The sequence below is a fragment of the Mauremys mutica genome, chromosome 1, assembly GCF_020497125.1.
Source record: "Mauremys mutica isolate MM-2020 ecotype Southern chromosome 1, ASM2049712v1, whole genome shotgun sequence".
Taxonomy (NCBI): Eukaryota; Metazoa; Chordata; order Testudines; family Geoemydidae; genus Mauremys; species Mauremys mutica.
This window is the reverse complement of record NC_059072.1, coordinates 319,181,632-319,194,559: the sequence shown is the minus strand read 5'-3', so window position 1 is coordinate 319,194,559 and position 12,928 is coordinate 319,181,632. Positions and strand designations below refer to the sequence as shown.

The following is a 12,928-nucleotide window of genomic DNA, read 5'->3' as shown; positions in this document are numbered from 1 at the left end:
ATGTTACAGCAAGCAGTCCATCTAGCAGAATAAAATGGACAAGTTAATAGACTTGCTAGAGTTCTCTGGAACTCTATATTGGATGAATGGGGAGAAAGTAACAGATGGGCGGGCATCAGGAAACATTTCCAGAGCACATGGTGATTCAAGATTGCTCATCTGTCAGAGTATTTTGGTGTGAAAACATTTCTTAGTAGGAACTCTCTGCTTCTCAAGATTGTTTACTAAGTCAGTATTTAAATGTCAGTTGCCTTCCTAAAATGTACAGACATTATACAGATGTCAAAGTATGCAAAAAATCTGTTGCTGAGCAGTTCTTTCCTTATGGAGTTTTTCTTTCAGTCATCTTTATATTCATCCAAGGGAACTGCCCTTTCATCAAGCAGCTCATGAGCTTTATTGGGCAGGTTAAATCATCTCTTCATAGGATGTCATAACTTCCATAGAAGACATTCTCAAGTAACCTTGTTTTCCTAGAAGCTTAATGAGTGGCTGCTTTGTCCTTGCCTTCGATCCAAGGCATAATCCTCTACCTGTGGTTGCCATATTCTTGCTCTCTGTAATTTTATTTGCTATCTTGGTGTTCCTGTCCTGACTATTCAGTAGATTTACTAACCTTACCTACCAGCTCTCTCTGCAGAAATTCCTTATTCCCTTTTCCTTTCTTCTGGTTTCCTGTAGACTCGGTTGTACATCCTGACCTGGATGCGCTTTCGTTGATGGAATAGTTTGAGGGTAAACTTGGGATATTTAGATGCAAGTTACTCAGAATTTAATCCACTCTTTTTATTAAAATGTCTGTCTTGCATTGCAGAAGTTCGGGTTCTTGGGTAAAAAAAAATTGAGTGACTCAGGCATGTCTGTATGGCGTGGCAAGCCAGGGTGTGAATTTACCACACATCATCTTGCTGCATGCTGACTGTGTGTACACTGCTAAACTGCAGTGAATGTGTAAGGTCTAGTCCACACTCCAGGACTTCCACTGTGCTGTTGAAATGCCTACATGGGGTGAATTATTGCACAGCAGGCTGGTGCGCTGTAGATTCATACCCTGGCCTGCCATGCAGTAACTTACCATTTAGACAAGCCAAGTCATTTTTGAAAATTGGCTACAGGCCAGTGGTTCTCAAACTTTTGTGCTGGTGACCCCTTTCACATACCAAACCTCGGAGTGCAACCGTCCTTATAAAATAAAAACACTTTTTTTATATATTTAACATCTTTATAAATTCTGGATGCAGAGTGGGGTTCGGGGTGGAGGCTGGCAGCTTGCGACCCCTCATGTAATAACATGATCCCCTGCGGGGTCCCAACCTCCAGTTTGAGAACCCCGATATAGACTGTTAAGTCACTTAGGCGCTTTTGAAAATCTTGCCTCTAGTGCCAGATCTAAGTTATTACATGCAGATGTCTTTTAATTCCTGAGTCTTGTTAGGAAGGCTATGAATTAGGGGTATCTTATCAGTCCAGACTGGATTCTATATTGCTTGTAGCATATAACTGGCTATTGTGTGTGTTTTTGGTTGTGACCCCTCATAAAGCCTGAATTCAGTTTCACTGTATTGCTCTGGAATCTGAAGCTAATTGTAAAGGAAACCGCCTCCCTCTGCTTTAACTGCTTGGCTCGGTTTCTCTCTTGTTTTAGTTTCCCTTTTCAAAATACTTATATTTATAGATCACCTTTCGTTCTGAAGGATCCATAAGCTTTTTGTTAACATACGTGAACTTCAACACTGAGGAGAATGGATGGTTGGGGCATAGTACTTGATATAGCAGTGAAGGGCAAGGTGCTAGTTTGGTCAAGGACATTGAGACACACCCATCATGGAAAAATACAGTAAAATTTTCAACATTGACGCAGAGAAAAGACATTTTTTGCCTCACCCAAAAGACCTCACATTTAAAATGTATTGAGTATACCTTTCCGGAAATTCAGATATGTTGCTCTTTCCAGTCTTCCTAATGGGCAGCTGATCATTAGCCTTACTATAATGAACTCATACTCAAAATGTTGGAAAGACTAGAGACATTGCAGAAGCCACTTACTCTCCTTTTGTATGTCAAGGATTCAAATTACTTGATCTTTAAGCAGCATTATACCTTTATAACTTAAAGGTCAAAGTTGGGATCCTTCATCTTCTACTGTTTAACTTGAACTATTTTTATCAGAAACAACAGTCATGAATATGAGCAGGCCAAATCCTGGAATTTATTATTATTCAAGCAAAAAGCCAATTGAATTCTGTAGGAGTTTAGATAATGTGACTCCTACGTTGTCAGGTGAACCCCCCATAAGCAGAGGCTTCTTTTGCAGCCTTTTGTGAAAGTCTGGTTAGACTCACCTTACAGCATTGGTGGGTTTGCATGAACGGGGGGAAATCTCCTCCAATGAAGTTCTCATTTTGTCTAGCAAGGAACAATCTTTACCATGCCTGTCCAATTACAAGCCATTCAGTTTCCTAGAGAGACTAGTTAAGTGTGTTTCTTCATGAAGGTGAGTAAGTTTTTAGTTTTTTATCTTGCTCTATACGTGATCGCAGTAAAACTTTCCTACATTTGCCAGTTGATACCTAGTTCAGTAGATACCCCAAAAGGAAGACTTTTTATGAATAAGGATAAACTTTCTCCATGGGTTTTAAGAGTTCATATTACAAATATAGAAGGAAGTAACAACAGGAACCCAGGAGAGTTGATCCATATCCATGCAGTATCTCCTATCTGTGGAGTCATTACATGGGACCATGTATAACAGACATGCTGGTCTGATTCTAAACTATTTCATATTTCTTTGTGTAATAAGTATTCAGAACTATTTGGGTATTTCAGTGCAGAATGACTCTTGCTACAAGCCTGCTTTAGAGAGGAGACTATTGAAAAGCTTACATCCTTCATTCTATGTGGGCAAAATACTCTAAAATAGTTTAGCTGCTCTTTCCCTCCCTTTCATTGTCATGAGGATTTTACCATAGCAGAACATCCTTTGATCATTTTGGAAGATTACAGCAGGTTCTTATCAAAATCCTAGACTTCTAACATTCTTCACATTCAGGCAACAGCCTATTACCCAAACTAGAAGTCTTCTGAAAGCCGTTTTAGAACTGCTCGGTGACCAGTGTAAGATTTAAGTAATTGGTGGTCTCAACCCAGATCCTAGTGGCCCAGCAGCCGCATTAAAACCCACACTCATAAGTGTGGAAATTTTGTCCCCAGTTGATTATAGCAGCAGTAAAGAAGCCATGCTCTAAATAAGTCTAAACTCTGAACTGTCCCTGCTGGTATTTGCTCTCTAGGTTAGGATACATTGGTAAACATCATGGGGAAGTTTGCAGTGCCCTTGTGCTTTGCCTGTTTTTTAAGTAAAGGACTTCAGTTTCCAGTGCTCTTTTCATAACAATTAAATGCTTTAGAGTCCATCTACTGGTTTTCCATAATCAGGGCACTAGGGTTGTCTCTATTATTGAGTCACAACCAGCTTTTGCATATTTGCTTTTTTTAAAAGCGTGGTTTGCTTTCTTGAGTGACTGGAGTCCATTTCACATACTCTTCCATTATTGTATTTCATGTCTGTCTTCATCTAGGAAGATAGTTGGAATTAGTCTTCTGAATATTAATTTGGACAGATGGAAGACCTTTTGTATAGTTCCATGAGTTCTGTTGTAAATGGCTTGAAAACTATCTTATGTTTTGAAATTTCCATTAAGGCCCATGCTTTTCAAGAAAGTGCTGTGGCAGCCTTGAACTTAAATATTTGTTTGCCTTTAAATGTTTTTTCATGAAGCTGATTTCCTGTTGATTGATGGAAGCCTTTGACCCTTCCCAAGGGAAGTGTCAGAGTTCAGTATCACAATGTGGTTGAAGGTATGTGCTAGAGAGGAATATAGGTTGGAAGGTACCATGCGTCTCTCTGTAAAACCTCCGCACTTGTTCTGTCACAAAAGTGTCTGCATTGTTGGATAAAAATAGGGAAGTGTCAATGGAAGAGGTTTTGCAAAACAATTTTTCATTTTTATGAAATTCACCAAACTGTATGCACAGACTTCAGTTGCAGTGGTTTGCTTACAGATACTCTACCTCTGCCTTAGTTGTTTTGTTTTCCTTTCCAAGGCATTGTTAGTTAGAGCCTCGTAGTCGGGATTGAAGGGAAACAGTCTCAGAGAAATTTTACTTGCAAATTGTTTCCTATTCCACCAATCCAGAGATCATCCTGAGATGTTCTACCTATTTTAGCTTAGTTCTAGACTGAGGGATGTTAGGAGTGGCCTGGTTTCTCTCCTTCTTTTTCGTAGCCAAGGAAGTATCGACTGGGGATGCTGGAGGAGAGGATAGTTCCGGTGGGATCAAAGGCACGAAAATCAAAGAACGCTATTGGCTGTCTGGCTGACAGGTGTAAAACAGGAGTACCCATCAATATGGTTTGGTGGAACAGAGTCACAGAAAACAATTTTCAGGTAAAATTACTTTTTACTAGTCACTTTTCAGTATCTCGGATGCTCTATTTTACATTTTAAAACAATGTTAAAAGCAGTTACACAAAGCAGGGGATGAAATTGGGCCAGAAACTTAAACAATAAAATAAGTGTAGTAGTCTCCAGGACAAGTGCTCTCTGGCATTTTATTGTCTGTCCCCACTCCCATTCAGAGGTTTTGTTTTTATTTAATGTTCTAATTTGTGGAGGAGATAACAGACTTGCATTCTTTCTAATCTATTAAAAATAAGACGCCATACTTTACATTCCTGAGTGAGGTACATTTCTGATGGAAAAAGTTTAGATATATCCATTGCAAACATCTAATATTCAATGCAAAAAAGCCTACAATATTAAAGTAGAAAAGTTAAATGCCCCAAAATCAGAAAACTTAACAATTTAACTTTGCTATTTGAATCTTCTTAATTTCCTGCCTGTCTTGTGCATTTAAATTGTCAAATTCAACATTGTATTAATAGTCTTGCACCACCCGAATTACCATCAACTACATTTTTAAGAGAGGAGAGATTGCGCAGTGTTGAAAGTCATGGTTATTCTTTTCTGGAAAGAATTCATTCCAATGGGCATTTTAACTAAAGACTTGTATAAACTTGATAATATTATAACTGAAAAGAGGTACTTTGAATGGAATGGTCATATTAAGCTTAACTATTCTGTTGCAACTAGAGTTACCACCTGGTCGGTATTCAACCAGCCTGGCTGGTTTTTTATGGATTTGCCAGTTGCCAGAAAAATAATTTAATCTGACTTTTTTTTTAATGTGGGACTAAAGATTTGCATTAACATTACAATACACTAGAATATCTAGTGTTAAAAGTTTGTGTCCAGCTAAAGATGCTGCAGTGTTCCCACTTTCACAGTTTAAGTAAGAAAATGATGTTATCAATCTTATCTGTGTGTTTTCTCGCTAGATACTATAAGTTGCTGTTGAAGGGGCGAGTGTTACTGAGTTGCCTTGGGGTTGTGGGTTGTTGGGGAGCGGGGCCCTCTTTTTGTATTTCAGAGGTGGTAACCATAGTTGTAATTCTTATTGCTTAGAACTTGCGTAACACTTGCGATTAATGTTTACTCTGAGAACAGTCTTCTACCTCACAGCGGTGTTGAGGTATTATTTTTCTATTTGAATTAGAAAGATAAAGGTTAAATGACTTGCTTAAAGCATGCAGTGGATCAGTGGTAGAGCTGGAATTAGAACTCTGAAGCTCTCGGGCTTTTGTTCAATATATCACTCTGTTTTGTGACTGGTAGGGGCGCAAACCTCACATAATTCACTAGGGGTCACCTGCTAGGTGAGAGGAAGAGGGGGAATGGCAGAATTCCCATCTCCAGACTCAACAGGGAAAGGCAAGGAAGACGTTTCCCCGCTCTCTCCCTCCTGCTCCTGCAGCTGCCACCTCTGCTCCTTTTCCATTGTAATTTAATTTGGGACTTTCATCTGGTCCATTTGCTCAGCTCTAGAGTAAGAAAGCTAGAAATCCTATGGGGGAGGCAGTGGACTAGAACCCTAAATATTCAGGCCTCCTTCCTGCCACCCTTCTCTTCTTCTAAGTTTTCCACTCCTGAATTGTAAAGGAATGAGGCTCTTTGAATCCTACTAGTGTCCCCAAGTCTTTGAGTTTAAATTGGCAATGGGATGGGACTGCAGCAAGGGGCTTGGGAGGGCAGAGGAACAGTATCCCATATATCCAAGTTCCTTACTGCACATAAGGCCAATGCAACAGTTCATTATTAATGTGTCACATAGGACATGATGCTGTGTATTCTACAATGTGCATTCTTTCTTGGAGACATGGGATTGAGAGAGTGAGAGAGACTCTTTGTGGATGAGGAAGGGAAGACTATTCCAGATGTAGAGGGCAGAATACATGAATCAGAGCAGGAAGATGAGACACAAGCAATTATATGGTGAAAAGCATAGGGAAGGAAAGAGGAAAATGAAAAGATGAGCAGAGACTGTAGATGAAAGCAAAATTGTGTAGGGCCTCCTAGGTGGAGCATGAGAAGCTGAATTTCAGCTTTGGTTGAATTCTATAACAAGATTGTTCCTCATGTATGTTGAAGCTCTAGTGAGTTTTTGTGGAGGTAACTCTGAAAGTACCGATATTAAACTTCTTTCTGTTTTCATGCAAGAGGGAAAGAGAAAATTAATCTTAAAAAATAGAAACTAACTGTTAAACTACAAATAGGCAGTAGTAATTGTTTGGTACCTGAAATTACTTTTAAATTAACACGTTGAAACTGAGATTTCAAGTTGACTGTGTCCTGATTTAGCATGTCCATAATCCACAAATAAAGTTGGTGCCATAGCAATATTTTGAAGATATGTAGTTTAGAAATAGCTTTTCTGGTCTGAAAATAGTGTAGGATGATGATGACTAAACAGTAGTGACTAGGGAGGGCATTTAATGGCTGCTGAAGGTGTTGAAAGCCTATGCTGAAGCTAAAGTTCTTACCTTAGCCTGTTAATTCCCAGAAAGAACTCAGCCTCAAGTCGTCATTGCTAATATAATTTATGAAAATATAATATATAAACAAAAAATACTGTTAAGATTACTTGTACGTTCAGATGGACATAAGGTTTTATTTGCTGGTTTTTCTTAGCTGTTGAAGATCAATAACTAATATTGAACCAGGATTCCAGCTCAACATTCGAATAGGTTTATAACTTTTCATTCTGGTATTCTTAAAGTTCACATACTCATTTGAATGTACAGCCTTTGAAATACATGATTCAGATTGTGTAAACAGGATTACATTTATTTGAAAGGTGCAACATAAGTGCTACCTTTAATATGTTGCTATGGTCAGAAAAGCAGCTGAAAGAGGAGAGAAATGATCTAATATGGTCATGAGAACACAAGGGTCAAATCAATTTTATGTTAGTGGCAGTAAGCTTATGCTGCTACTTACACCAGTAAGCATTGCACAGTCAACACCATTGTGGGCAGAGTGAGTTGGATTCTATTCAATTTTATGCTTCAAAAGGTTACTAAATTCTACCCTCAGTTTCAAAACATCCATGGCTACTTCAGTTCTGTCCCTCCTTGTGTGTATGCAGAAAGTAGGGTGTATTATTACATGATCACACAACACACATACTGTAAAATGGTAAGAAAAGATTCAGTTTAAATGTACAGCTCAAAATACCTGTAACTTTTTGGAGGAGCAATACTGTAATTCATTGTAAGGGTGAGCTGCAGTAGAAATGGGCAGAGTTCATTAATTTAGGAGAGATGTGTTGATTGTTTCTATTAAACAACATAAGCAGGCATTCTGCACAAATGGGTGGCAGGGAGAGAGGTTTGTTTTTAACATCTCTCGCAACCTCCAGTCTCAGACTGGCTGCTCTGACATTCCAGAATGCATAATTCTCAGATGTCATAGTTATCAGAAAACTCAAATAGAATAGCAAACAGTTGCATAGGGACTTGGGTAAGTGAGGTTCATTACTGGGCACACCTGTCTGTTTTTAAAGATTACTTGGAGTATAAAAACCATTTTGAAAAGTGTGCCATAAAGGGAGATAACTGCCCCGAATAGCATGGATACAGTGTAATGGAGTTCTTTCCAAACAGTGACCTTAAAGGATTGTTCAGTTTGGGATGTCAGAACAGATCAGCGTGAATTTGGAGATGGTGGGTAGTAATAATAATAATTAAAAAGAACAAAAAGACTTTACTTAAGGTTTTTAACATGGTAAGTACATTCGACTGCATACTTCAGAAATAAATGGAATCTATTTCTGCTTTGATCTGATAGGATTTGTGCATGGAGCTAATATAGCCATGCAGTACACCAGCCACAGCCATTTAGAGGCACAAACAATATTTCTACAGCTGCTGCTTTTACTGTGCATACAGGAGACAAATTTGTCAAAGTATTCCTTTTGAACAATGTAGTTTTTTACTCCCTGCTACAATGGATTTGATTTAAATTAAATGTTGTCTCCGTTCTGGCCTGGTGCACTAGGCTATAACTGACTTCCTGGTGAAGAAAGAAGTCATGTTCACATCCCACCATGCTATATTTATCAGTCTGATAGGGGGAAAATCTACAATGTTGTTCATTAATGACTACATACGTGTACATTTGACATTCAGTTAAGTTTCTGTTGCACACTGTTTCTGTGTCCCCAGACTTTTGAAACTGGCCTTTGTCATAGAAAATCTGGCACGCATAAAAACCTCATTTATTGCCTGAACTGTTTTACAACTAGTCTGAATAAAGCATTAGAAAATACACTGTTGGGAACTATTCTGCACTAGCAGCGGGGTGGACAATATGAGAAGAATGGTCTTGAGGATAAGACATTGGCCTGGAACTCAGGAGCTCTGGATTTAGTTTTCTGCTATGCCACCCATTTCCAATATGACCTTGGACAAGTCACTTAATTTCTCTATGCCTCAGCCAGCGTCTATAAAACAGGGTACTTCGCTACATCACAAGTACATTGAGGATGAATTCAGTAATCTTTTTATGAGTGCTCTGGTAGTTCATTACTGATTAAGAATAACAACACCTGGCTCCTATGTAGTGCTTTTAGTAGTAGATCTGAAAGTGCTTTACAAGAAGGCAGATATATACCAGGATTGGTAGTTGTAATTGCAGTAATCCTTTAGTCTATACAATTCCCTAACATTCATGTATAAATATTGCAACCCTGCTGCTCTATCAGTGATGGCCTTAATGCCCTGCTGTTTTGTCTCACTCCGTGCCTTTTTTTATTATTCAGTCTTCTCCTAGAATGCTTTTCCTGTTTTTGGTCTGCCAATCTACTAGCCATTTCTCATTAAAATTTCTTCTCAAAAGTCTCGTCTGTGACACAACATAAAAGAAAATGACGTGATTGTGTTGCAGTTAACCTCTTCTCTCCTTGTCCTATTCCTGTGCTCTTTCATCTTCCCTAATTGCCTTATAACTAAATTTAGATTTTAAACTGTTCTGGGCTAGGACCTTTTTTTTATGTATTCTGACATACCTTGGACACCTACATTTCATGCTGAGAACAGTAAAGCACAAATATATGTGGTACTTCTTGGGTGGTTGTGAGACCTTTCTGAAGTAGATTGTAGAGTACATAAGCATCAACTTCTGTTGCTGCTGGTGGGTGCTTGCCCCGCCTCCACCCCTTGTCCCACCCCCGCCTGCCCTGCCCCCATCCCAACCCCTTCCCCAAAGTCCCCACCCCCAACTCTGCCCCTGTTGGACTCCTTCCCCAGATCCCCGCCCTGGCCCTGCCTCTTCCCCTGAGCGCGCCGCATTCTCGCTCCTCCCCCCTCTCTCCTAGCGATGTTTCACAGCGGCAAGCGCTGGGAGCTAGGGGGAGAAGCAGGGACATGGTATGCTCAGTGGAGGAGACGGAGATGAGGTGAGTAAGGTGAGGCCAGCCCGGGAGCACCCAGGGAGTCGGCGCCTATGGTAGAATAGACTTGTCTGAAGTCAGATCAGTGTTAACTACTGTAAGGGCCTGTCTGCACAAATATTTAATTTATAGCAAGCCAGGGTAGATCAAACCGGGGTGTGACTCTACACCAGACTAGCTGGCCGCATGGACCCTGCTGATGTGCACTTACAGTTCATCAATACGCTTTGATCGAGTTCCATTTTGAAGAGGACTAGATCCAAGCTCATTAATTAACTGTTAATGCATGTCAGCAAGGTCCACATGGACAGTTAGTCTGCAGCAAACTAGCATGGGGTAGATTCACATCCCAGCTTGCCACAAACTAAATGTTCATGTAGACAATCCCTGAGTCTTGCAGAACCTAATTATCAAGCTCACTGATGTTGTATCTTCTGTTGCTTTTATGATTCAGGCCAGATGTAAACAATCTGGAGGTAATTGTTTTTGGCGAAATCAGCTTATTCTGGAACAGTATTGGCAAGAACACTTAATGCAGAAATCATTGGTGCATTCAGATAGTACCTAGATTATTTTCTTCAACAGATTTAAAATAAGGTTGGCAATATCTTAAATATACTTTGGAGGAGGGGAACTGAAACTGTGGCACATCTAAGGTGAGAGGAGGAGGGAAGAGAATGATGGTTGTTAGTAGCTGACCTACTTATTGATCAGCAGCTTTATTTTTGGATGCTGTCCTTTTACTGTTTGTAGCATAGTCAATAGCACTGTTTTCACATCATGCAATCAGTAGAAAATTTGCTAATTGAAAGTCCTTCAGAAATGGTGTGGAGCATATGGCTAGTTGTATGATTAAACAATTAGTTATTAAAGTCAGTGGGGCTATGCTGACTTACACCAGCTGAAAATGTGGCCCTTATTCTATTGATTGTAAATAAATGGTGGTGTTGGCTTACTTTGGGTGCTTGATTGAAATTTCAGAACTTCAGGGTTTTTTTTAAAGTCACACTATTCCATTACTTTATCCATACTGTTTGAGCAGCAACATCCACTGTAGATGATCATGATGGTCCCTTCAGGCCTTAAAGTCTAAGTCTGTTACGTTCTCCAAATATATTCAGTAAATGGCTTTGTGAATTTTTTTTCTTCTACCTTCCTGTCACGGTTCAGGGCAACTGCATCTGTATGCCCTTCTACCCCTGCTTCTCCTTCCTCCCTGGTCCATTAAGGGCATCCACTGTAGGCTCCTGGCTCCTCAGCCATTACCTTGCTTGTGCAGAGACTCACTTCTATTTCCCTCCTGACCAGAGGATCTTTTCAGGGATTGGTTCTTGGCCATATGCTATTTAATACTTTTATCAATGACTGGAAGAAAACACAAAATTATCATTGATAACATTTGCTGATTACACAAAAATTGTGGGAGTGGTAAATAATGAGAAGAGAGGTCACTGTTTCAGAATGATCTGGATTGCTTGGTAAACTGGGCATAAGCAAATATGTGTTTTAATACAGCGAAATGTAAAAGTATACATCTGGGAACAAAGAAGATAGGCTCTGCTTATGGAGTGGGAGACTATATCCTGGAAAATGACTCTGAAAAAAATTTGGTGGTGGAGGGGGATAAGCAGCTGAAAATGAGTTCCCAGAGTGACTTTGTGGCCAAAAGAGCTAATGTGATCCTATGATATAAAGCAGGGGTCAGCAACCTTTCAGAAGTGGTGTGCCGAGTCTTCATTTATTCACTCTAATTTAAAGTTTTGCGTGCCAGTAATACATTTTAACGTTTGTAGAAGGTCTCTTTTTATAAGTCTATAATATATAACTAAACTATTGTTGTATGTAAAGTAAATAAGGTTTTTAAAATGTTTAAGAAGCTTCATTTAAAATTAAATTAAAATGCAGAGCCCCCCAGACGAGTGGCCAGGACCCAGGCAGCGTGAGTGCCACTGAAAATCAGCTTGTGTGCCGCCTTCGGCACCCGGGCCATAGGTTGCCTACCCCTGATATAAAGAGTGGAATCTTGAGTAGGAGAAGAGATGTTATTTTACTACTTTTCAGCACTGGTGCAACTGCTGGTTTAGTACTGTGTCCAGTTCTGGTGCTCACAATTGAAGACGGATGTTGAGAAATTGGAGGGAGTTCAGAGAAGAGTCACGATAATGAGTAAAGGATTAGAAAACTTGCCTTATAGTGATAGACTGAAAGAGCTCAATCTCTTTAGTTTAACTAAGAGAAGGTTAAGGGATGACTTGATTTACAGTCTGTAGCTACATGGAAAACAAATATTTAATAATAGGCTCTTCAGTCTAGCAGAGAAAGATATAACAGAATCCAATGACTGGAAATTGAAGCGAGACAAATTCAGACTAGAAGCGGGCATACATTTTTAACGGTGAGAGTATTTAACTGCTGGAACAGTTAATCAAGTGTCATGGTGGCTTCTCCATGACTGGTAATTTTAAAATGAAGACTGGATGCTTTTCTAAAAGATACACTCTAGGAATTATTCTGGGGTAGTCCTATGGCCTGTACTATACAGGAGGACAGACTAGATGATCACAGTGTTTCCTTCTGGCCTTGGAATCTCTGAAGCAAGCACATTTATTCTTAAGGTGAAAGCATAAAAGAGAAAATATACTAAAAACAAGAAAAGAAGCTACACACATGCTAAAAAGCTTACCCCCAACTCAAGGACAAGGGTCTGGTAGGTGTCAGTCCTTCCAACCCTTTTTTGCAAGGATTGTGACTCCTTCTTAGACAGCAGGTCCTATCTGTTTGCTGTATCAGAAAGAAGGCCCTGGGTTAGTTGAAAATCAAGCTATTTTATCCAAAGGTCCTGGCTATGTCTGTTGGTTTGTGGAGAATCCAGTTTGACCTAATATATGTGAGCTGCCCCAGGAAGTGATGCATCTCTGAGGTGGGGCTATAACCTGACTGATTTACGTTAATCAGCACCCACTGTTTTTAGTTCCTGGAGGAGCTGTGGTAGCCCCCGCCCCCTGGGAGTAGAACACAATCCTACATAAACCCTTCATTTAAAACAATGGACCCCAAATATATTTGACGTTAATTCAAT

The 12,928-nt window shown here is 39.7% G+C and overlaps 1 protein-coding gene across 8 annotated transcripts in view; it reads left to right on the top strand.

Moving 5' to 3' along the window:
* Positions 1-12,928, top strand: part of PAN3 (poly(A) specific ribonuclease subunit PAN3) — a 114,457-nt gene that overhangs the window by 51,812 nt on the left and 49,717 nt on the right. For 7 of the 8 annotated variants that reach the window (XM_045016868.1, XM_045016849.1, XM_045016839.1 and 4 more), the window contains one exon: positions 4,287-4,448. The exons of the other annotated variant lie outside the window; for it this stretch is intronic. In XM_045016868.1, coding sequence (XP_044872803.1) covers positions 4,287-4,448 — 162 coding nt within the window. The remainder of the gene's footprint in view (positions 1-4,286; positions 4,449-12,928) is intronic. 8 annotated transcript variants of the gene reach the window in all.